Source organism: Antennarius striatus, chromosome 13, assembly GCF_040054535.1.
Source record: "Antennarius striatus isolate MH-2024 chromosome 13, ASM4005453v1, whole genome shotgun sequence".
NCBI classification, from domain to species: Eukaryota; Metazoa; Chordata; class Actinopteri; order Lophiiformes; family Antennariidae; genus Antennarius; species Antennarius striatus.
The window spans coordinates 17,288,868-17,314,007 of NC_090788.1; the positions used below are offsets into that span (position 1 = coordinate 17,288,868).

The following is a 25,140-nucleotide window of genomic DNA, read 5'->3' on the forward strand; positions in this document are numbered from 1 at the left end:
GGAGCGCGGTGTTCTAATGAAGTCCCACCCCTTTTCAAATATGATTGGACAACAAAGTCTCACGGCTGCATTCATTCGATGAAGTAACTGTCTGTTAGTAGTGAAAGCGGATGGGAACACTCCGTGGCTTTTGGTAATAGGTTGTATATAAACCTAATTTTAAAATACTTTTAAACAAAAACAGTCTTAATTAGATTTCAATTAGATGTAAAAAATGTTCTATATAATTGAGCTATTTTTACGGCAAAACGTAAAATGAGCGAGCTTCTCATCGGAATGTACCATTTCTCCAACTACCGGGGGGATTTTGTTGTGACAGCGGAGTATCAACCCGGCGAGCGGAGACGTCAAGGCGAAATCCGCAGCCCTTACTCCATGTAATGGTAATCATCCTTATCATGGCTTTATAAAGCTAAAATATACATTTTGCATAAATTCGTGTGTTTAATGTGCTCTAGTAGCTTAAATTCATGATGCAGCAAATGGCAGCTCGTCACCCTTGGACGGCTATCTAAATAATCGTGAGCTAGCACTTAGCTGCTTATTGCTATGCCTGTGATTAATTTGGCTAACTTAGCTAAGGTTACCAGGTATGTGTTAGACAGGTGAACGATATCAGTCCTGTTTTCAATTATCAAGGGTTTCGATCTTTTTTACTCGTGGATTAATATTACACAATCACTCGCGTACAGTGGTGTTTTTAAAAAAAAAAAAAAAAAAAGGCTACCGTCGCTTGCTGCAGTTGCACTATCAAGTCGTGACTGTCCAAGGATGGATGATAAACGTTCCAGACCCTCGGCCTCACGTTATCGGTCACGGTGTTTATAATGTCCAGCTACCGGTGATATTTTTATTATGTTTATATTATGTGGTATGTGGACGTGTTCTATATCCGTGTTCAATGATACCTTCAGCTCTGATTTCGCAATGAAAGTTTTCTTCACTGATCTTGTAATAGTATTGCTTAAGGAAATGGCAGATTTTTCTTAATGATCAGCAATTAGATATTAGGAAAGCATTTGCATAACAGTCTTTTTCTGTAAATTATAATTTTAGTAGCATCTTGATGCTTGGTGCATTGACAGTGTTAGATTTAATTAGTATCTTTCAAATAAAATATCAAAAAAACGAGTGGTGTTCAGTCAGATCATATGTAACTTATTCATTGGTCATAAATTCAGCATTATTTTCTCAAATTTTAATATATTGTCATATCTTCATATACAGTACTGCCTTTGTGTCTGATTGAGGATGCCTCTATTTAATCAGCTTTATTTTCTTTGTGATTTTCAGGTCGAAATTTTTGTCGTCTTTGGTAAATAATGGCTTTCAGCAAGGGATATCGGATCTACCACAAGCTGGACCCACCTCCTTACAGTGTCGTTGTTGAGACCAGGACCAGGGAAGAATGTCTCATGTTCGAGTCAGGGGCTGTTGCTGTTCTGTGTAAGGCTTTTTTTTTTTTGGTTACACAAAAGTACAGTACTCTAAACTTTGGCCCAAAGTAAGAATGCAGCAAGAAACCAAGCTACAAGACATGTGTTGACTGTCAAGTGATGTGGATGACTCTTGCCTATGAAAAAGTCACAGTTACGTTTAACTTAAGGTTTAATGGAGAGTGATTCAGACATTTTCTTTGTATTGTGCTGTGTTTGTTTGTCTTCTAGCTGCAGCAGAGAAAGAGGCCATTAAAAACCAATACACCAAAATTGTTGATGCTTATGGAATCCTGGGGGTCCTCCGTCTAAACCTGGGTAAGCTTCAGAAACGTCTTCATATCCTTTGCCTTATGCATTCGACAAAAAAAACCCACTGGGTGCCTTTGTCTCTGTGAAGGCCCTCTGGTTCATAGCCCTACTTCTGCTTACCTGTAAGCTGCTTTCTGCTGTCCTCTACATGACCTTGTAGGCTCTTCTTATCACAGCAAGGAAAAAATCTGTAAAAGATTATAGCTCAATTATATAGGTTGCTGAGATTTAACTAGATAATTTAGTTGTAATTTCATATGTATTATTGATACCAAAATTTCATGAACCAGCCCCGTAATGATGTTTTATTTATTTTGAAATGTAATGGTGTTAACAGGTGACACACCTTACTTCTGCAGGTGACTCCATGCTCCACAGTCTGGTGGTTGTCACAGGATGTAGCTCTGCAGGGAAGGTCCAGGATTCTGAGGTTTTTAGGGTCACACAGACAGACTTCATATCGCTGAAGAATGATCCAGCAGATGAAGAACGGATCGCAGAGGTGCGAAAGGTCCTGAACTCAGGACACTTCTACTTTGCTTGGTCTTCCTCTGGAGTCAGCATGGACTTGAGTCTCAATGCACATCGCAGAACCCTGGAAGACACTACAGATAACCGCTTCTTCTGGTAAGAGTGTGAAATAATTACTAAGGTTATAATGGTTATAAGGTTATATTGGTGATATGAGGTTATAAATAATTCCAAGGTTATAATGAGATCAATAGGCTACTAATAAGTACTTGTTCTGCTATCTGTAAAATCCTTCTGATGTGCTGTAGCAGTTGAAACATAAAAGAAATCATTGCTTGACTTGAATTTCTTTCTATGTTTTCTCTGCTCTGATGTCATAAAATAATAGGAACCAGTCTCTGCATCTGCACCTGAAACATTATGGAGTAAATTGTGATGACTGGTTGTTGAGGCTGATGTGTGGCGGGGTGGAGATCAGGACTATTTATGCAGGGCATAAACAGGCCAAGGCCTGCATCTTCTCGCGCCTCAGCTCGGAACGAGCCGGCACACGATTCAACGTTCGAGGAACAAATGACGATGGACAGGTGGCCAACTTTGTGGAGACTGAACAGGTGACGGAATTTTACAGTTTTAATGTCTTTCTCTTCCTGTTTGTGGTGTGATCAGAAAGTGGTTAGTATCACTCTCTGTAAGCTTCCGGTAACAGCAAGCTGTGCTGCTATTTATAGGGCCTTCCTGCTGAGTTTTATCTAGTTTCTGTTCATATTGATTCCCATCCCTCAGTTTGCTTCAATTCCTGTGAATTTAAACTTTAATCATGCAGCAGAGATCACCCACCCAATGTGCCAACATGATTATTGAATTTTCAGTTTATTCTTAAAAAACATATACTGTAAATTCCGTCATATAACCCTCTACTTTTTTCACATGCTTTGAACCCTGCGGCTTAAACTGTAATGCGGCTAATCTAAAGAATGTTACAGGCTAATGGCCTCAAGGGAGAGTTCTGGCAGGAAGGAAGAGAAAGAGCATAACAAAAGAATAATAAGAAGAGATAATAAGACGCTACCGTAGTTTGATTGTGTTTTGAACAGACATGTTTTTTCCCTTATGATGGAAAAAACGCCAAGGAAGTCATATGATGCAGCTTTTAAGTTAGCAGTCCATGTGGGTGTGGAAATAGAAAGAGCTGCTGCACATAAGCTTGGCATCAATGAACTGATGGTGAGATGTTGGAGACAGCAGTGTTGTGTTACTGCTGTGTTACAGGTGCTGTTCAGAAAAAAGCGGTAGTAACAATTTGGAAAAAACTTTTCTGTGTAAATATCTAATGTTACAACGCCTTGACACCTGCAGCTTATAGAGAGCTGTGGCCTGTATATGTACAAGGTTTATTTTTTTCTTTTAAACTTCAGTTGGTGCGGTTTATATTCAGGTGCGTTCTAACAAGGATCACCTCCGAATCATCAGAGACACTGCATTAAGTATAGGTGATGGTCATCATTTATGTATTTGAGTGAATGGATAGAGTTCAGATTAAACACTTCTGTAAAACCTGTAAAAAATAAATGAATATATACTGTATGCAGCTTTGCTAGTTTGCATCAAGAGGTGGGGTCTCACATTGCAGCTTATCTAGTAGCTGGAAATGTTGAAGTACTGTGTTGCTTTGATTGTTTCTTGTAGCTCTAGCTGTTTAATAAGAATGAGTAGAGATGGAGATAGTGGGCATCCTTGACTCTGCAGCGTGAGGCTTTGCCTTGATTGCCCAGTAGTTCATATTTTTTGTGTAGGTTTTTATTTCATTCTCTTTTTGTAGCTTGAATAGTTGTAAGCCATCTTATGAGCTTAGTTAATGCAGTCTATTGAAAAACTGGTTACTTATTGACTCTTTAGGAGTCAAACCGGTGCAGCCTTGTAGCTATGATAATCATGACAGCCCATAAAATAAATGAATTCTTTGAGCCTGAAGCCTTTTGGATTGCAGCTGTTTAACTTTTCCTATGAGTTAACAGTGTATGTGTTCTCTATCCCAGTAAGGATGTTGTTAGAAGACACATACATCTGCATAAATTAGCTTAAATTTCTCTATTGCAGACACAAACACACATGTGGATGAGACGGAATTTGTGGAATGACAACATTTATTGTAAAATGTAATGCAGTGCAACAGGATTCATTTTATCTCAAGAAAGTAGTACATCCCTGGGATGCACTTCAAAAAAATGTGTGCGTCCCAACATGACATTTATGCATCCCAAAAGTAATAGCAGAATATACGGTAGAAGCGTACGCAAGGATTGAGGTTTGCCAATAGTACAATATAAAAACTAAACAAAATTTATTAAATTATTTTATTAATAAAGACGTCATAATCATAAATCATATATTCTATTGTGCACACTGCACCAAGCTGACACAGCCTTCTCCGCATAGAGTTTTTGTAAGCTGCACCATCATTATTTTGTCTTGGGTGATGACATTTAGCCATGCCTCACCCATGGAAACAATTACAGCCATTGCAGTGCATTTGTTCGGATTGTTTCTGGTTTTCGCTTGGCTTCTTCTGTGTCGTTATCCGTACTGTCCGCAGTAATATCTGTCTCTTTTCCTTCTTTACCTTTTGATTGTTATTTAGTCAAGAAAGCACTCATTGTCACTACTCGTCGCTCTGTCACTGTAAAACAAGTAGACCTCATAATGCCGGATGGTCAATTTTAATAAGGCTGAATCACGCAGGTGAGTCTCGTGACGAAAAACTCGCATGAGATCAAAACATAATGGTGATTTCCGGGTTCAGATATATTGCAACCACACCACATGTGACACACTGCCTGTCAAATAACCCTCTACATTTGCTTTGTTCCGTGAAAAGCTGGCTTGAGACACATGCATGCATTGTGAAGTCGTTTCCCTTTCTGATTTATAGACTTATTTATATAGACTTATTATTTATGCGGTCCATTGTGTCTGTTTGGAGATGATATTTTACTTCAGTAAATTCAGTATTTCTGACTACCTATGTGTTTTGTTACATATAGGTGGACATTAACAATCTTCGTCTTGTTTTAACAGGTCATTTTCATGGATGATAAAGTCTCATCGTTCATACAGATCCGTGGGTCCATTCCTCTTTTCTGGGAACAGCCAGGAATCCAGGTAACTACTCCAGCAAAGTAAATCAAAATGAAACCTATTTTGAGCGTGATATTCTATTTGATAAAAATTCCTCAAATATTTGTACAGCAGTAATCCTTTTATTATGTAGTTGCATGTAAGGCTCAGTCCTTTGGCGCAGTGTAAATGTAAAAACTGATTTTAAATGACTGTCACTGAAATCACACCGGAGATTTTTATCCTGGTTTTTAACTCATTGTGTCCATGCTCTGTTCAGAAAAAATCCATTAAGGGTGTTTTGTTGCAACTGAATGACAATCGGCATCCTAAACAGCTGGATGAGAACCCCCACTTGGTAAAACCCTTTTCTTGAGGGGGGGGGCGCCTCTTGCTGGTGCTGACGCTTTCATACAGGAGACGAGGGTTTCTCTGTGCAATGCCAAACGGCAGACATGAAGACTAAGGCAATCTTACAGTGGGTTTTTATGTTAGTTCATCTACTGTACCTGACAAGGACATGGGACCATTGTGTAGATTTTAAACAAGAAGTAGAAATACTCACAAAGTGCACACCATAAACAACCATCACTGGGATTCTCCTGTTCTTCTTCTGACATTGCACAGACTGGTGGATTAAGACAGAAGTTGTGGGATGGGAACGTTAGATATAGTGATTGGTAAAGGGCATTTTCTGTTTTCTTCAGCTCCCAGACATCTTTGTTCAGGTGAGAACCTGGTCAGAAAACAATCCAGAGCCACTTTCTTTGCACTTGGTCTGCAGATATTCCGCAGGAATGTAGTTGTAACTTTATAATTGGAAAAATGTGCTTTTAAACCATAATGTGGTCCCTAAGGTCTAACAGCATCAGCAGTGGTTTGGTCAAACAGTCAAGTAGGGGCTGGGCTCGGGGTTGTTTTCTGACAGAACTGCAGTCCTCCTGCTTCCAAAGCATTGTTTTAGCTCCTACTCCCCTCTACCCATTGTGGCTTTTGTAAGCTTAATCTCTCCTCCCTATGCTCTCTAATTCAGTCCCCGGGCAAGACGGATAGTTTTGGTTTCATCCAGAGGTTGTCTTAATGATCTTCCTGCAAAAAGTTTGCTTTTAGAAATATAGTAGTTAGTCTTTAACTGTATTTATAGTGACATATCATTAAACCCTACTGGGAAAGATACAAAGCCTCCTCTTAAGTAGTTATTTACTTGAGCCCTGGCTGATCCCAAAAATATTAATTATATTTTGCCTGTTTTAGAGAGAGAATAATTAGCGGCAGAAGTGCTTATTTGGGGTATATTATTACATTTGACATCACAACAGTGTTCACAAATACTAATTTATTTACAGATTTAGACATTTAAAGAATTTGTTGAGGCACTTACATTATTAAAAGCCAAACAATAGATGTCTTAGTCAAAGACTAACCTCAAAGCAGCATAAAATAAGATCCTTAAAAATAAGTTGTGGACACAGTCATTTAGTACAACAGACTAGTGGCAGGTGTTCTGTGTTAACGTACAATGAAAGGGCGAATATCTGTAACCCAAGTCATGTGTCGGTGCCGGCTCAGGAAGTTATTAAATATGCACAGGACAGTCCTACGCAACTGTAGAGGAAGGAATGAGTGACAAAATGGCAGCATGGCAAAATGCCAAACAGTGCTTTGCACCGGCTTTGCTGAAATATGTGCAAACATTTGATCAACAGCTCCAAAGTAGAGGAAAAGATTAGCAGACGGTGAAAAAAAAGAGATATTGAAGTTTAAAGGACAGTGAGAATGAATAATTTAGTATCTTAAATCTCCAATGTGTCTTGTGACCTTAATATATAGAAATGGATATTTAAATTATATTCTCCTGGAGGGAGAATATCCAACAGTTAGTGGCCTCAGCCTTCGGTATACTTAGGTTGTGTTGCCAGAAAAACAGAAGTAAGGTTCTGGATTGGCCTAGTCAAAATCCAAACTAAAACCCTTTAGTGTGGCACAATTAAAAGAGTTTTGTAAGAAGCGTGGGTCAAACGTCCTCCACCGAAAGGTCAAAGACTCGCTGCTACTTGATTATAGTTTCTGCTACCAAGGATGAGACAACTAGTTATTAAGCTTCGGGACAGGCACATGGGTGATATAGCCTTTGAATAATTAATACATAATAAATAGCTGTTATTAACTTTAAATAAATGTGATTATTTGCATTGTCTTTTTCCCAAGCAAAAGGGTTGGGTTTTTTTCTTAATCTGAAACATTTAAGCGTGACAAACAAGCAAAAACATAATAAATTCACATGGAAAATACTTTTTAACAGCTTTGTAGATAGCCACAGGGAAACAAGTAGGGACCTGCTATGTCGAGTAGATTTCCTCCTCGGAGCGACTGGGAGAGTGTCCTATTCCTTTTAAGGTGTGGTCATGCTTGCCTGAAATTCTCTGCTTGGCTCTTTGGTGTTTCATGATTCAGTCAGCACCAGTATAGTCCCAACATGAGAGGTTTTGAATGAGAATTAGTGAGACAATTTTAAGCAAAGAGGAAAGGAAACATTTGATCTCAAGTTGTAATAGTTGTGTTGGAGAGATGACGGTGAAATGTCTCTGCTGCTCCGTGTCTTTGTCTATGATCACATCTACCGTTGCTAGCCCTCTGTTGCTTTTGTCCTATGTCATTTTTATTACTATAAAGACATTTTCCCACTATGCTGATGCTTTCCAGAAGTGTATTTATTCCAATTTATTCTTCACCACAGACTCACTTTTAAACAATTTGATTTCAATTTTTTTTTTTAATTCTGAATTCTTGATTGACCTCTTTTGTCTCTTCTCGCTGTCCCTGCCCTCCAGGTTGGCTCTCATCGTGTCAAACTCTCAAGGGGATTTGAGGCAAATGCACCGGCTTTTGAGAGGTAAATGAAGTATTATGTATGTGCGTGCTGCAGTATTTTTTTTGGACTTCAAGATTTCCAGGGATGGTCCATCATTCTACAGCAAATATTCTAGTTTAAGTGTGTCTGTAGCATCTCATTATTGAAAAGAACTGAATGACAGATTTTAAAACCATGATTAGCAATCAACCATGATAATGTGCATATTTTATTTACTGCAGATGGTGTTATTCAAAGTTTCTACTTTGTCATGCAAAATTTATTTCTTAATGCTCACTGTATAGTCTCTGATTACTTATCTATTGTGCCTGAGGACAAATTGTTAAAATATTAACAAAAACGATTCATAGAATTCAGTTTAAACATTTATGTGTTTACTGGAAACTATCTTGGACTTAAGAAGACAAACTCAACAGACCTGAGCTCAGTATAAATGTCATGATTCCATCTGCATATTTGTTTCTTGAACATGTCAAGGCAACCACTTGAACTGAGTCACCGTCTGTAATTTGTCAAGAGTGAATAGTTTTTCACCACAAGCAGTAGATTACAGGTCCACCTATCTTGTCAAATAAAATCAAATAATAGCCATGTCAGTTTCCTTCAGTGTTTCTGGTCTTATGTATGAAACTCTTAAGAACAAGACCAATTATTGAATCCACATTTTTCATCTCATTGTTGATTTGTTGTACTGCCATTCAAAGCTCCGTGCATTTTTTCATATACATGTACTGTATATAAAGGATGATAAAAATATGTTGTGCTGAACGTGGCGTTAGCTCACCATTAGTCTGTGATCTCATTTTAGACCTAAATATTGCTGGTGTGTGTGTGTGTGTGTATTTCCCAGACACTTCACTGCACTGCGGAACCTGTACGGTAAACAGGTGATCATCAACCTGCTTGGGAGTAAGGAAGGGGAACACATGCTGAGCAAAGCATTTCAGGTGAGAAGAATAATTGTGAATCCTGAAATTATGGCATTTAGTGTAAGATGTTTATCTGAGCATCCTGGGAACTCATTCAGAGCTCATTGGCAGAAGATGATTTGTTTGAATTAAATTCTACTTTTCATTGATGGGAATTCTTTTTTTAACTCTATCACTGCACCAGAAATTCTTCTACCTCTCATTTTCTTATTCAGTCTGGCATTTAAACCGCAGTTCTGGAAAGATGACATGTTTCTGAAGCTATAATCATGTTGACAGACTATAGTCAAACAATACCTTAGGATTATAGCCATTGGTTTTGCATAAATGTATGCAATACTTTGCTTTATTGGCACAAGTAGCATGTCTTACATTGTTTTTTATTGTCTAAATCTCTGGGAATAAATCCTCTTCCCTGTCTGTTACTCTCAGAGCCACCTGAAGGCATCAGAGCATGCAACATCTGTGAAAATGGTCAACTTTGACTACCATCAGAATGTGAAAGGAGGCAAGGCTGACAAACTTCACAGTGTCCTCAAACCCTACCTCAGCAAGTTCATAGAAGAGTGTGGATGGTTCTACTACTCTGGAGAGACAGGCATTGCAAGGTTCTGAAATCAATTCTCTTCAACTTCAGGCCCTAAACATGTAATTACTAAGTAATGGTTTTTACCTCTTAACATCATAACAAATCACATTTAGGACTCAGGGTGGGACCATTAGGACCAACTGCCTGGACTGTCTGGATAGAACCAACAGTGTCCAGGCCTTTTTTGCCCTTGAGGTAGGAGTTCACAGTGTGGAGGATAAATTTGTTTTGTTTTAAAATAGCATGTGTATTTTTTCTGCTAACAGTGATGATTCTGTAAGTTTAAACCGTGTGCTTCACCAAATCAGATGCTTCCAAAGCAGCTGGAGGAAATGGGACTCACGGAGAAACCCCAGCTTGTAGCCAGGTTCCAGGAGGTCTTCAGGACCATGTGGTCTGCCAACGGAGACTCCATCAGTAAGATCTATGCAGGCACCGGTGCCCTGGACGGCAAGGCAAAGGTACATAGCATGGAAAACAACCCATACAAGGTCACAGTACAGTATGTCATTTAACCTTTGAGGCATTACTCAGCAGGTTATTAGAGCACATTGAATTTAGAATTTTTTGTTTTGTGTTGTTTTTGGGTAACCAGAACATTGCAGGATGACATTTACAGTGAGATATGCCTCACATTTTTTGGGCACAATTATACAATCCAACCATGTCACAAATGCAAATACACAAATCAGGGATGTATTGTAGAAAAAAACAAAGAATTTTGACACTTTGCATTAGCCTGCCGTAGCATTGTATCAGTTTGTTGATAATGAATGGGAACATGAAATCATGACTTACAGCAGTGTGAACTTCATTATTGAATCTATTATATTTAAATGCATGGCTCATTAATAATTTCTGAGTTAGTCAACCAGATTTAAACAAAGAATCCGTGTTTAACTCTTAAACATTTCATTAGACTATCTTGATAAGGACTTGAAACAAGTCATGTATTTTCCATCAAAGGAGAATAAATCTCAAATTGAGTCACGACAGTTTTGTATGATCAGTTGTTTGAACCATTAATTTCTACAAAGTGCATCCAGTATACAGTAAACATAGACCCTGTCTGCTGACAGCATTGACCACTCAGAGTGTTGCTTTGGACTTTGATATTTAACCACAGTCAGGGTCTCAGGTATATGCTAGGTTGTGTAATATGACTGCAGCCACAGACTTTTACTTGAGCAGTCAGTTCTTTGGAACTGTGTACTCCTGTTTCATAACTCTCGTGTGCTATCTCTCTCTGCTGTCCTCTGGACCCCCACCCCCCTTCCTATGTGGTAAGTTTAAAAGCCCCTAAATGTTGTACTTTAGCTGTGGGTGTATTTTTGGTGCTTTTTTTGATTTTTTTTTCCTCTGTTAAATGTTGAATATAATGGTGGATGTAATAGATGGGACCTTTTGTTACTTCCCTTGTGGTATTTTGGTGTCTTGACGTAACAACTACAACTGTAACAACATCCACATGATCTCGATAGTATGGTGTTGAGTAGCCTGCCCCCTGTTTGGGCCCATTATTGTCTTGGTTGCATTTTTTTGTTAGGCCAAGCTCATGTTTGTTGAGGCAATGTGCATCAGAGCTACTATACATTCCCATCCAGGAATCTGATTGGTTGACATCAGGAACACAGCCTCAATTTGGTGGACATACAGTGGTTCAAAATAATCTTCATTGAAGATCTGTAATGTACCAAAATGCAGTTGCAAAGAAGCATACATGTATGTAGTCATTGCCCACACGTCTTGAGCTGTTTCCAGTTGTTATCTCATAATTTCTGCTTTACTAATCAAAACCTGCCGTGTTGCTCATGAATCATTGAAGTTTCCATATGGCTCCTTGTGAATCAGTTTTGATCCTTTTTGGTCACATAAAATTCATATGTGTGTATATTCATATACGGTATGTTAGGGTTGATAGATTTTTTTTCAGAGTAGTTAATATACAAATGTTTTTGTTTTTGCCTATTTGTAGACGGGGAAGCTGAAAGATGGCGCTCGCTCGGTCACAAGGACCATCCAGAACAACTTCTTTGACAGCTCCAAGCAGGAAGCCATAGACATCTTGAGGCTGGGCTCAACCCTGAACAGCGATTTAGCAGACAAAGCTCGAGCCTTGCTCACAACCTCCAGCCTTTATGGTAATTCTTTGCTATACGACAGAGTACATGTTGCATAATAATCGTGAATACTGACAGAAATTATCCATATTACATGTTGCAGCTTTGTTTTGTAAATGACAATGAATTTTTCTTCCTTCTCCACCAGTGAAGTGAATTTTTTTAATGGTTTTGAGTTTCAACCCGTAGCTGTCGCAGCCTTATAACAGTTTGTGTGCACTTTTTGAGTGGGAAGTGTAATCTCCATGTGTCAGTTCTCTGACCAGACCAACTGCTCTGCTTATCTACTGAAACACTGCTTAACCCACCTTTTTCTTCCCTCTCTCCATTCCTGCGCTTGTGCACAAACTTAGTCACTGAGCCCGTCTTACAATCAGGTACAGTATCTGACTGCCCCCATTGGATGATCTTTCCATGCCATCACTCAGTTTTCCTATGATTGTGTTTGCTACTCATTATAGTTCATCCTTTATGATCCAATGCTAGCAGTGGTTAAACTTTCTGTCTGTTGTATATTTTCTGCCATTTGTGCTTTTTTTGAGCTTTAATTTGAACTTTACAGACAGAAGTGAACCATTACTAATGTTGATCATCTGTATTTCAGCAGAAGACTGTTTTTAATTTTTTCTCCCATGCCTCATATTTTAGAACATTGTCTTCCTTTTTTTGTTTGTATTTTGGATGTCCCTCCATGTTTCTTTGATTTTGATTGAGCATTTTCATGTTTTTGTGTCTTTGTTTTCCTGTAGAGCCCAGCCGATATTAGTGCATCAACATGTTGATATATATCAGCATATATACGGAATAATCTTTCTTTTTGAACATAACATTATATAATAAAATTTTTAAAATATTATTGTACATTTTATTCAATTTTTTTTCCTGTCTATTATTATCCTCTACGGCCCCAAAATTCCAGAATCGGTTGGGCTTTATTTCCCCTTATGCTGCCCTTTCTACAGACGCACCTCACACTCACCCAGTTCACACGCGACTCTCTTTTTTCTTACTTCTAAAGCGTCACCAAGAGTGTTGTTGGGAATGTGTCAGAACTACCGGAAATACACGAGGCCCAAACAAATCCGAGTGGGTGTCGGCACCTGGAATGTCAACGGGGGTAAACAGTTCCGCAGTATTGCTTTCCGCAACCAGACACTCAATGACTGGCTGTTGGATGCACCACAGAAGGCAGGGCATCCTGAGTTCCAGGGTATGTTGATGTTCATTTATCTGTACTCATACAGGTTGAAAAATTTGTATTACAATGCATACATTTTGGTAAATATGTTTATTCGCTGTCCTGGTAAAAATTTGGACAAAGATCAGTGCTACTGCCATGTCTGTACCTCCAATAGGAAGCTGCATTAAGAAGCTTTTTAGCTTAGCTTAGCCCAGACAGTGAATACATGGAAAATGGTTAGCTTGATTTTGTCAGAAGGTAATGCAACCTTGTAGCACCTCTAAAGCTCATTACTTGACACACAATATCTCTTTTGTTAAAGTCATGAAAAGACCTGTTTAGAAACAACCCACACGGTTTATGGTTTATGTTCCTGGCTATTTCTGTTTCCATCTACATTAACCTTAAGAGTAGAGTCCCTGCATGTTACAGTAATGGCAAAATATCAGGAAAATACTGATATACAAAGGCAAGCAAGAAAGGAGAGAAGGTCATCGAAAATCCTTCCTTTGAGATGCAAGATGCACATGTTTTCTGATAAATTTTCAGAGTGAATGAGAAAGTGTTGACAGGAAAATGTCAACACTTTACTAAGAAACACGACTTCTTCGGTAACTGATATTCTAGCACTTCTTACTATAGCAAAAGCTAAATAGTCCACAATGGAAATTGTTAATGCAAAACATTTTCTAACAAGAATAAGAAAGAATTGTGAGTGAAAACAAAAAGATTAAAAGAATATGTGCGAGGAAAAAAATGTCCGTTTTTTTTCTCTGTTCAGACAGCAAAGCCAACCCCATAGACATCTTTGCCATTGGTTTTGAGGAAATGGTTGAATTGAATGCGGGAAACATTGTCAGTGCCAGGTATGTGTGCAAGATAACAGACCTGCTTTTGGCAAAGGTGGCCATGAATGCTTCCAGATGATGAATTTTTTCTTTCAATAATAAGATCTCTAGGATCAGGATAAAATAATTCACAGAGTTATGACTTTTTTTCTGCACTATGACAATTGCTTCTACTCTTGTCACAGCACTACTAACCAGAAACTTTGGGCAGCTGAACTACAGAAGAACATATCGCGGGACCACAAGTATGTGCTGCTTGCTTCAGAGCAGCTGGTGGGAGTGTGTCTGTTCGTTTTCATTCGTCCACAGCACGCACCTTTTATCAGGTAGGACGTGTTGGTGAGCTGTTTAAACAACTCATTTGAGCTGTTTGTCAGATAACATTTTTGATCACAGTTTGGTATTCAATACATTCTCCAGGGATGTCGCTGTTGACACTGTGAAAACTGGAATGGGTGGGGCTACAGGCAATAAAGGAGGCGTGGCCATCCGTCTGCTGTTCCACACCACCAGCATCTGTTTCGTCTGCTCCCATTTTGCTGCTGGCCAATCACAGGTCAAGGAGAGGAATGATGATTACAGTGAGATCACTCGCAGACTCAGCTTCCCTATGGTACCAGCCCTGATATTAATAAGTTAACATTAAGGCATTTCTTTTGCATAATATAAGCATAACCGTCAACACCTCATCCCTGGCAGGGGCGTCTGTTATATTCACACGACTATGTGTTTTGGTGCGGGGACTTCAACTATCGGATTAACCTGCCCAATGAAGAAGTAAAAGAGCTGATCAAACAACAGAACTGGGACGCCTTGACAGCAGGGGACCAGTTGCTGGACCAGAAAAATGCTGGTTTTGTATGTCACGCAGCACACCGAAATGTTTACATTATTAGTCTGAGAAAGGAAAACCTTGAATCATGAAACTGCATCTCAAATTGTGTGGTCTTTACTAATGCAGGCAAATCTTCAACAGGTTTTCCGAGGTTTCATCGAGGGGAATCTAGATTTTGCACCCACTTATAAATATGACCTGTTCTCAGAGGATTATGACACCAGTGAAAAATGTCGTACACCAGCTTGGACTGACCGCATACTCTGGAAGAGAAGGAAGTGGAATTTTCACAAAACAGGTACACGGAAGATGGAGCCACCTTCTGTGTTTAATGAAGTAATGAAGAAGATTATGAAGTAAAGTGGATCTTCTAATTGTTTTATACATTTTTGCAGCTGAGGAGATGAATGTTGTCGGTGCAGCTTCTACATCTGGGGAGAGTGAGGATGATCCAGATTACTCATGGAGCCCTGGGAACTTGAAATACTATGGCAGAGCTGAACTTAAGACCTCAGATCACAGGTAGGTAATGACACATAGCTGTAGAATTTGATTTTTTTTCACAGACCTATAATTTTCTGTTTCCTTCCTAGGCTGTATCTGTATTTTGTTGCAAAGTGGAGCCAACTGATCACATTATCTCCGAAATTTAGCAATCATGCAAACAAACTAATGATGTTTCCTCATAATCCATCTATTTCCTCAATATCGTCTTGCATTTTCTAGGCCTGTGGTTTCCATAATAGATGTGGACATCCTGGAGGTGGACCCAGAGGCCCGGCACCAGGTCTACAAAGATGTCATTGCGCTGCAGGGACCTCCGGACGGCACCATCCTGGTGTCGCTCTGCTCCTCCGGCCCCGACGACTACTTTGACGACGCACTCATAGATGAACTCCTGGACAAGTTTTCTCAGTTTGGAGAGGTTATTCTCATCAGGTGAGACCGATGTCTCCATCATAGGTGGGTAAACATTGATCACCTTCAGACAGTTATTCTATAATCAGTGTCCACGTTTCTTCAGGTTTGTTGAGGAGAAGATGTGGGTGACCTTCCTGGAAGGTTACTCTGCTCTTGCTGCTCTCTCTCTCAGTGCTTCCACTGTAAGTAGTCACTGTCATAACAGTCATAGAAAATTGTAAATCCATGTTTACCTTTTCAAATCATAGTTGCATAATGTTTTGCTTTTAGGTTTTGTGTTTTTTTTCCACACAAACAGGCTACGGTAGTTTGCTGCAACACTTTTTAAACACTTGTGTCCCCCGTGAACAATCTCTAGGTCTTTCTCATCTGTTTTTTGGTTGCATTTAAGGTCCTCGGCAAAGTTGTTGACATCCGACTGAAGAGTCCAGGCTGGATCAAAAGTCTGGAGGAAGAGATGAGTGTGGAGAGGATCTGTGGGAGCATCCCCACCTCGGCCAGCTCCACCCTGCTCGCTGAGGACACGGACATGGGCGACGATGATTACGATATGGAAGGTGAGGATTAACAAATACCCACCAAAACGTAGATGGCATGAATCAAATTTACGAAATTTCTGTTTTTATCCTGTGTTTTGCATTAGGCGATGTGGACGATGAGGTAGAGGAGATCCTTCCCCAGCACCTGCAGCCCGGTGCGGGCTCTGGCCCTGGAAGCTCACCGCTCCCCTCCCCACGCAGTAGCCCCTGCCCCTCCCCAACCCATGGTGAACCTTCGGCTCCCAGCAGGCCGAGCCGTGGACAGCCCTCCAGACCTACACAGGGTAAATGCTGCATGACAGAGAACTGGAATCAAGTCGCTGAAAGCACAGCTTTGGTCAGGATCCAATCTCTGCCTGCTGGAACATGAACTGTAATTTTGTTGTTTAGCGTGGAAGCAGACTTAAGTTTGTCGACATTGAGGAGAGAGAGAAATGTCAGGAAACTTGAGGTGGTTTTAGGTGTGTCCTGCAGCAGAAAGCTTGTTTCCCTGTCAGATATTTCATATATTTTATTGCAGTGCTATAAACTGGGCAGTCACAGTCTTAAAAACACTTTTCAAAACCACTCTCTATATATACCTGTTTTGTTTTTTACCTTCAAGGACCTCCTGTTGACTTCCAGCCTGGTGCCCCCACATCCCAAGTCTTGGAGCCCAAACGCCCACCTCCCCCTCGTCGGCAAGCTCCCCCGGCCAGACCAGCACCCCCTCAACGCCCTCCACCACCTTCAGGTAAAGTATCGTCTCAATGCCTACTTTGTCACATTTGCATCACAGACATATAACCTGCAGCCTCAGCAGAAGCTGAAGAAAATAAATGCAAGAAGAGAACATTTAATTTCAGCAGTTGTCAATACTTTTATTTTTATCCCATTGCTTCACTCCTGTTTGAAATGAACTTAGAGGTCAAGTGATACCTGGAGGAATGTGTGTTTCCTCTCACATTGACAAAACTTTAAACTAACAGAAGTTGCTTTCCGTAAGATTTTTCTCATATTATTAATAATAATAATAATAATAATCAGTCCTTTATTCGTCCCTCATGGGGAAATTCTTTTTCACTTCACCCACACATGTACAGTACATATATGTGTTAATTACACACGGGGGTTACAGGTTACAGGCCCCTGAACACAACACACACTAGGGGCCTGTAGGCATGCAATTAGTATACAGAGAGAGGACATACAGAGGTACAAGGGAGGCGGAGTGACGGGTCGCAACCCCAATGAGCATCTTGTAGGGCTTTGCTCAAGGGCGCCTTGGCAGTGGCTGGGAGGTGAGCCAACACCTCCCACCGTCAGCTCACACTCCGATGTTCTGGCGGGAGCGTTTGGTTAATTTGGTTTAGGTCACTCTGCTACATTCTGGCTGTGCTACGTGCAGTGGCATTGTGGGTTCTGTACAGACCATTACATGTGATTTATGGTTGTGCTTCACCTCGGCTTCAGTTTCAGCTATGCAGCTTATTAAAACATTAAACTTTGCGTCCACTTCAGTCGTTCAAAGCCTGATTTAGCTGAATTTGCATTTTTGGTAAGAGAGTGTGGCTTCCCTTGCAATAATATTTACGACTATCCCCCCCCCCCCCCCCCCACTGTAATATGCAGTATCAGTTTGATACTGTGTGTGTTTGTTTGTTTTTATCGCAAATGTTCATTCAGCACTTCAACTACAATCTTTTTTTGTCTACTGTTTTCTCTTTTGAAAAACACTGATTCCCCTTTTGACTTTAAGACTGTGGCAGGTGTCCCAGCCCACTGCTTGGTAGGAGGAGCAGTGAAGGTAACCAACCCAGTGTCTTCACATCATCTGATCCCTGTAGCCTTTGACCCAGGCATCAATGTCACTGATTATTTTTGACATTGATGGATCAATGTTGACTAATTCTGTATCAGTTTATGTTTGTGTGGAGGTAGTCTCTTTGAATATTTAGAATAATGCTTATTTAAATGCAAAATAAGCAATGGTTACACATGGTGAGGAGTAATTTTATAGCTAAGTGGATAAAATTCAAGAAACTCCTTTTGTCAGATGAAAGTATTCTAATCAGCTCTGCTGCACTGAGCCAGTACAATTAGTGGGAACATCCTCCTCAGACTGGTAGATAGTCCCAGCATCTCAGGCGTAACTGATCTGCTGCATCATTACCACCACATGTTATTCCTGGTGTCTTGTTGAGATTACGGGAAAACACCGACATCATGTGATCAGTCTGTGTGTAACAGTGATCTGGTTTGGTTTCCTTTGTGCTGCAAAGGACAAAAAAGCCCCGCCCTCCCTCGGCCTGATGCTGCTGCAGGTAGGGGCTCTGAACGCACCACATATCCAGCTTCACCCAACATTACTGTACCAGTGAAGAAGTAGGATTGTTACTCACCTGTGTTAGTGGTGTTGCCTCGAAGTTCCATCTTTGTGTGGAGTTTCGCTCTCCCTGTTGGGAATGAAATGGGTCTTAGATTGTCCTCGTCTGTCTGTGTTGTTGTGTTCTCTGTGTTCATGTCCTGACAAGAATAAAGCCTGTTTCAGGGTCAGTTTTCAGCATACCTGTGGGTGAGATAGATAAATAGCACTTGAGATATTGGATGTCTCGTCCCTGGAAACACTCCTGCTATTCCTAATGTATTCATGGGGGGGCTTAGTACACATTGCTAATGCTAATGAAACCGGGTTGCCCGTCTTAACTCTTACAGGGCGAGGCCAGGCAGCAGTGGGAGCTCCTGGACCTGGAGGTGCTCAAAGACCTGTAAGTCTGCAACTGATGGTTCAAATCTTTTTGTTTGTTTGTTTGTTATTTATATCTCATTGGTTAAATGTTCCCAATTCTTGTTTTGTTCGTTAAACAGAATATTCCACCTCGAGTTGGGGTCATCAGTATGCCCCCTCAGTCTCGTCCACCACCTCCAGCACACCCTGGAGCACCTAGACCCATCCCAGAAGTGCACCCTGGGGCCCCCAGGCCAAACCCAGATGCCCACCCCGGAGCACCGAGACCTATTCCGAGTGCACAAGCTAAACCGACTGACCTGCCTCTGGGTAAGGAAAAGGGTTTCACAAAAGTCAGAGTGTTGATTATGAGGCTGACACTGGTTTAAATACGGTCAGTGATTACTCTCGTTTCCTTCACCTTCAGGTCCACCCCCTACAGAACCCCCTCCTGTGAGACCCCAGGTTCCATCACCCATGCAGCCACCCATGCAACCCCAACCACCTGCTGCTCCCCCTCAACTCCCACCACCGATCCAACCCACCCTTCCAGCTCCACTTCAGCCACAGCAAGTCGCAGCTCCAAAGGCTGGTCCCCCACCTCCTGCTGCTGCTGCTCCTGCTGGCCCTCAGCAGGGCCTAGCTTCCCCTAAACCCCCACCGCGCTCCCGCTCCTCCCACGCTCTACCACCTGATGCTGTCAAGCCTGAGACAACCCCAAATGCTCAGGTTGGTGCCAGCTGCTATTGTCATAAAGTCACTGAAATGTCAGCACATGGTAACACGTTTGACTTCCTGCTCAAATTCTCATTAGAAACAAATTTTCTGCTAAAAACTGTTGCTGATGACAAGAATAAAAAGATGCAGGAGCATGTAACCTCTTTCTGATTCTTTGTGTTGCACAAAATGAGCTTAGTTGTGTGTGTCACTCTTCCTGCTTTTGTCTCTGACACAATTGTCTCTTTCTCACAAGCTGGAGAAGCCCTCAGGGTGACAGGTACTTGATATTAAACCACCTTTTTGTCTCATCCTCCATAACACAGAAGTCCTCCTCCTCTCATGTCGACTCCCATTCATTACACCCAGTAAACTCCTCTTTTTATTTTTAGTTATTTTAGTTCACTGCAAGGCCATGCATTGTTTTGTGCTTGGCTCTCAAAACGAAGTACCATTTGTTTTCCTTTTAGTCAGTCAGCATCTCAAATCATAAATGTCATTACAAATGCAGATGAAAATATGACGTTGGTCATTTTCCGTTCACCAGTTCTCTCATATCTGCTCACTGTGGTTCAGATCTTCAGATTGAGCGCATCTGCAGTGACTTCATAATTTGATTTGACATGTTGTTACTTTATTATTAGTTCTGTTATTCTGTACATAGAGGATTTTCATGCATACATTCGCTGTGAGCAGCGGTCATACACTAGTAAAGTGAACACATTTGTGTTGGGCAGATTAAAGGTACCCTGTGGAGATTTTGACCGTTAAGGATTAGAAAAATGTGTGAGTCGATTTAAATTCCTGCCGACAGCAGAGAACACAAATGCACATTTGTACGTCAAAAAAAGGTGAATCAGAATATCAGTGTATAAAATCAAATAGCTGAAACGGTTTTATCAACAGCTGTGGAACATAACTATCTAATGCATTCTGAAAAATCTTTTGAGATAGTTTAGACAGCATTTACCTCAGAGATGTGCTATAATGTTTTTAGAGCAACATGATATCAGAGCTAGTGGCTGCTGATGGATGTGTAGTTTTGAAGCGTTGTAATGATGAAGTAAATGTTTCAGGTTTCTTAATGAGCCTCGCTTGGCGTTAACTGAGAATCTCCTTACAAAAAGATTTATAAAGCTCCAAAGGGTATCTTTAAATGTTGTTGCGAGCTGAAGGTTATTTTAAAAAGAGTGGATTTTTATGTGTTGTCTTTCTTCTCAGATAAATGGACTGAATGGAATCCAAAGAGAAGCACAATGGAAGCCCAGCCCCTTTGACACTGACTTCCTCTCCTCTTCCTCATCACCCTGGCAAACCACCCAGTCCCTGACCAGAGGCTCGTCTCTGCGTAAACCCCCCGCTGTTCCTGTATCTAGGTCGTCCTCCAAAACCCTCTCCTCGTCATTGTCCCTCCAGTCCTCCGCCCTGTTAGACCTGCAGGTGCTCGATTCTTCCTCTCGTCCGATCACCACCCCGTCGCCGTTTCCCAACTCCTTACTGCCCCCTCCTCCGGTCCCATCTCGTAGTCGCTCACAGGAGGCGCTGCGGGCCTCCCCAGGCCCTTTCCCATCTGACACGGTTCCTCCCCGACCCAGCAGCACCAATCCCTTCACGGGACCGCTGGCACAGCAGCAGCGCTCTCTCACCCCAGATTTCAGCTCCCAGCGTCCTTCCCCCTCGCTAAACCTTCAGAGGACCACGTCTGCTTTCACGCAGCCACTCGTACCCTCCGTTGCTCCAACGGCGGCCCCCACCACTGCCCCCACCTCCCAACTCCAAACAACTATGTCCGTGTTTGGACCGTCATCCACCCTCACACCCACAGCTGCTCCTCTGCTCCCCCTCAACCCCGACCTGTCTTCTGTCCCTGTCTTGCCTTTTGCAACACCCTCCTCCATTCCGATCCATCGCCTGCCCCCTCCACCAGTAGGAAAACCAGCTCAGCAGTGGGTCACATTTGATGACGATTTTCCAACTTCCAGCGGAGCACCGCAGGCCCCCATCTTTCCTCCCAGGGCCCAGGTGTCCCGTTGTCAGACTCTGCCCTCCCACTCCCTGTTTGACTCGGAGCCTGATTGGCTGACATCAACACCTTCAGTGTTCCCATCGCTTCCTGCGCCCATCGCCAGTAGAACGGTACCCAGTAACCCAAAGCTCCCAGACGGACCCGGTGATGACTGCTTCTTCCCCAGGGAGTCAACAGAAAGATAGGATCAATCTCTATATGTAAAGGGCATATCTATAGATGTATAGATCTATAATAAATGTGTGTGTGTGCGTGTGTGTGTGTGTGTGTGTGTGTGTGTGTGTGTGTGTGTGTGTGTGTGTGTGTGTGTGTGTGTGTGTGTGTGTTGTACAAAAGAGGCAGTATTTAAGAAGTATAGACCAATTTTCCTTTTGATTCACAAGAAAGGATCTATATCACAGGCAGAATCATGAGATGAATGAGTCCACAGATGTGTTCAGACGCCACGGGGGTGTTTACCTGGCCGCTGATATTTCCATTTATCCGAATGAGTCACTGATCTTTTTTTTTTTTATAGCAGCAAATGTGCCTGTGTCTGCAAAATACAATTACACGACCTACATTTGTGCTCACAAATATTGTGTGTAATTACCCACTTGTGCAATATCAAGACGTGTGTGTCCTCAGGCAGCCTGCAGGTTTTACCATGAGTGTTCTCTTTGCAGCTCCTCCGCCGGCTGACAATCCGTAGCTCACGTCTGTCCTTTGGACTGATCCGTACTCAACACTGCAGCAGTCAGAGAATTGCTTTGTGTGTTTCTCAACGTGAATGTATACTTTATTTGTGCACTGGGTTTTGTCTTTTATCATTCCTGTAGGACTGAGACTCCGTAATACATCTCATCCACCCAGACGCCATTTCTTGTCCGCATTTGTAGCTCTACATCAGAATATACGTATCTACATAGGAGTAATGTATAAATGTATGTTTTCTAAATTGAAGCTACTAGCTAAATGTTTTTTTTTGTGTTTGTGATGACCTCATGATGTTGATCTGCACTCAGACTCGGTGTGTGTTGTCACTGATGCCTGACGAACAGAGATGAGAGTCCACGGACTGAACAGATGAGAGCTTTTTTGACTTTTCCACCTTTGTGGTGATCCTTTGATCCTTCTTGGTTTTTGAGCTTTGAGCCTCGCTGTTGTACTTTCAGAGAATGTGTTTTATGTGTGTCAGCACTTCTGTTCCGTTACAGTACGGCCATGAGATTTGGGCTCCTGTTCATATTAATCCATGCATAATAAGAGGGCACTTTTTTTTTTTACTTTGTTAGAAAAGTTGTGCTTTTCATTTCTAAGAATATTTTCCTGAATATATTGTTGATACTGTGGTGAAAAGTATTGTGTCGTGTTTGCATATTGTCTATCGTGGTGTTAATGTTTGGATGTGTGTGTGAGCAGAGGAGCACCAGGGCTTTTTCCTAATGCCATCAGACAGTGTTTGCTTACAGGGTCTGAATTAACAGCCATGGGTTTAACCGTATTTTCACCCTTCAGCTCACTGTATGGGAAAATGTAAACAATGCAAAATGCCAGGATGTTTCCCCCCACAAAGCCCCCACCTGATTGAAAATTCCCAGTACAACAACAGTGTGACCTGAATGCCTCACTAGACGGTCATGTCCATTTGTTGTTGTTTTTTTTTTGTGACCTACATTCCAGGCAGTTTTTAATTTCAAGTGTTGGATGTCGAACTGTTCTCCGCGTTTACAGATTCGCCTGTGATATCTAACCCATATGTTTGCTCCAGATAAAACACGTCGCTACTTAAATGCTCACTGACTTCATTCCACATGTGTGTGCTGTAGAAGGTGACGTGCCAGTATTTTCCCCTATACTTCTACTATGTTCAACTGTGCAGATCAGATGATGACGAGCAATAGTTTTGTAAAATGATAACGGAACGTATGACTTTCCCTAACAAGATGTCCGTCGGTTGTGTCTACTCAGATGTCATTTCACCAAGAAAGTACAAAACTGGCTGAAACTATTTCAAGGCATTTAGAAATCAGATATCTGAGCTCCATTTAAACACTGTAAAATACAAACAATCTCCATTCACTGGACTGAAAGCAGTAGCTATCTATGTAAGCAAGTGTACGTACTGGTTTTGCCTTTGCTTACATGCCGCTGTCATCTTTAAAAACGCATATACTGCATTATCCAAATGTGTGCAGTAGAAACTGTATCTGCATTTAAAGTAGGTAAATCGCCAGCACTTTGTGTCATGTAATGTTTTTTTGGTTTTTTTTTAGAAAACAAATTGCTCATGTGTGAGGTTGGTGTCTAATTTTATGACTATAATCCATAGTAAATAAGAATCTATCTTGCGGAACATATTCTGTATGTATTAAAGAGTAACAAAGCTGTGATTCATGTTAATATCTAATGTTCCATATTTTAAATGCACGGCTGATTGCGCATTTATGTATGAAGCAGTTTATGTTGTGTGTATGCAAAAATAAATGTATGTTTACCTGAATGCTGATTTATGTCTTGTTTTTGACTTCTACCTTCAGCTTCATCCCATTAAATTGTTCAATAGTCTGGAGAAGCATCCAGGGGCTTAGATCTGCCCCCGGGGGTCACAAGCAGGTGAAAAAAACATGTCTTAATCAGATTATCATTGTTTGATTACTAATTATTATTTCACTCTGACAAAATACAGCACAACCATTTGTGCCTGTTTGTTCATGTCTATCCCATCATAATTTAGTAGACTTTAGTATGTTTTACTCCCAAGAAACCACTTTCTATACCGATCGCCCATCTAAACCAGTGTAGCTCTTTAATTTCAAAATTTAAGAAACATTTAATTCATCTTTATCTAATGGAACTTTTTTCTGTTTTTTGTGTCAATGAGGTGCATTGTGCTGTTTAAAATAGATCTTCAGTAATATTCTAATGTACAGAATACATTGCTAATTTTATGCAGTGGAGATATTTCAACTGCACATTGACTTTCAATATAAAAATCTTATTCTGACATTTAACTTCATAGAATTTATTTTCATTGGAATAGTTAAGTTTCTGATCAAACTATAATCCAGTGAAAATGATATAGCCAATTAAAAAAATAACAAGAATGTACTTATTTAGTGCACTTTCATTTGATTTTCACTCCCTTTATGCTGAGCCATGATGTTTGAATTTCAATGCAATAATGAATATTTTTTCTTACTTCAGCCCTTCAGGTTACATTTTTAAAAGATCTTTCATTATTTCCACACATAGACATATTTTACGTTGTGCCTATACAGTATAATATCATATTCTGCACATAATTCTGCAACATTTTTCCACCATAATCTTTGAGTGAGTTTTGATAAAAGTGGATAAAAGCTGTCCATTAGTTGTTTTGGCGTTTTGTGTTTAATCATATTTAGAACATGACATTGTGTGTTACATGACCGTAGATTACATTTCATTTGCAGCATACAGCTGTTTCTATGAAGCTTGCACTTAACACCTCTATCATCCATTTTTTGTGTGATTTGGCTGTCAAAGAAATATTTTGGACC

The 25,140-nt window shown here is 40.8% G+C and overlaps 1 protein-coding gene across 7 annotated transcripts; it reads left to right on the forward strand.

Moving 5' to 3' along the window:
- The first annotated feature begins 259 nt into the window (after window positions 1–259).
- synj1 (synaptojanin 1) lies at window positions 260–24,096 on the forward strand. Of its 7 annotated transcripts, XM_068330936.1 has the most exons (31): window positions 260–383; window positions 1,294–1,446; window positions 1,668–1,754; window positions 2,108–2,375; window positions 2,608–2,833; window positions 5,298–5,381; window positions 5,617–5,694; window positions 8,168–8,229; window positions 9,059–9,155; window positions 9,570–9,745; window positions 9,840–9,921; window positions 10,035–10,187; window positions 11,702–11,867; window positions 12,200–12,223; window positions 12,865–13,056; window positions 13,808–13,892; window positions 14,060–14,200; window positions 14,295–14,487; window positions 14,574–14,732; window positions 14,851–15,007; window positions 15,105–15,231; window positions 15,436–15,648; window positions 15,734–15,812; window positions 16,022–16,187; window positions 16,274–16,453; window positions 16,774–16,902; window positions 18,864–18,916; window positions 19,017–19,206; window positions 19,304–19,605; window positions 19,850–19,873; window positions 20,815–20,951. In XM_068330936.1, the coding sequence occupies exons 2-30, from the start codon at window positions 1,323–1,325 to the stop codon at window positions 19,868–19,870; spliced, it is 4,014 nt and encodes a 1,337-aa protein (XP_068187037.1). In that variant the 5' UTR covers window positions 260–383; window positions 1,294–1,322; the 3' UTR covers window positions 19,871–19,873; window positions 20,815–20,951. The 7 variants fall into 7 exon arrangements, with proteins under 7 accessions (XP_068187037.1, XP_068187031.1, XP_068187032.1 ...); XM_068330930.1 differs by lacking the exon at window positions 19,850–19,873 and having other exon boundaries at window positions 20,815–24,096; XM_068330931.1 differs by lacking the exon at window positions 19,850–19,873 and having other exon boundaries at window positions 11,711–11,867; window positions 20,815–24,096.
- The last annotated feature ends 1,044 nt before the right edge of the window (window positions 24,097–25,140 follow it).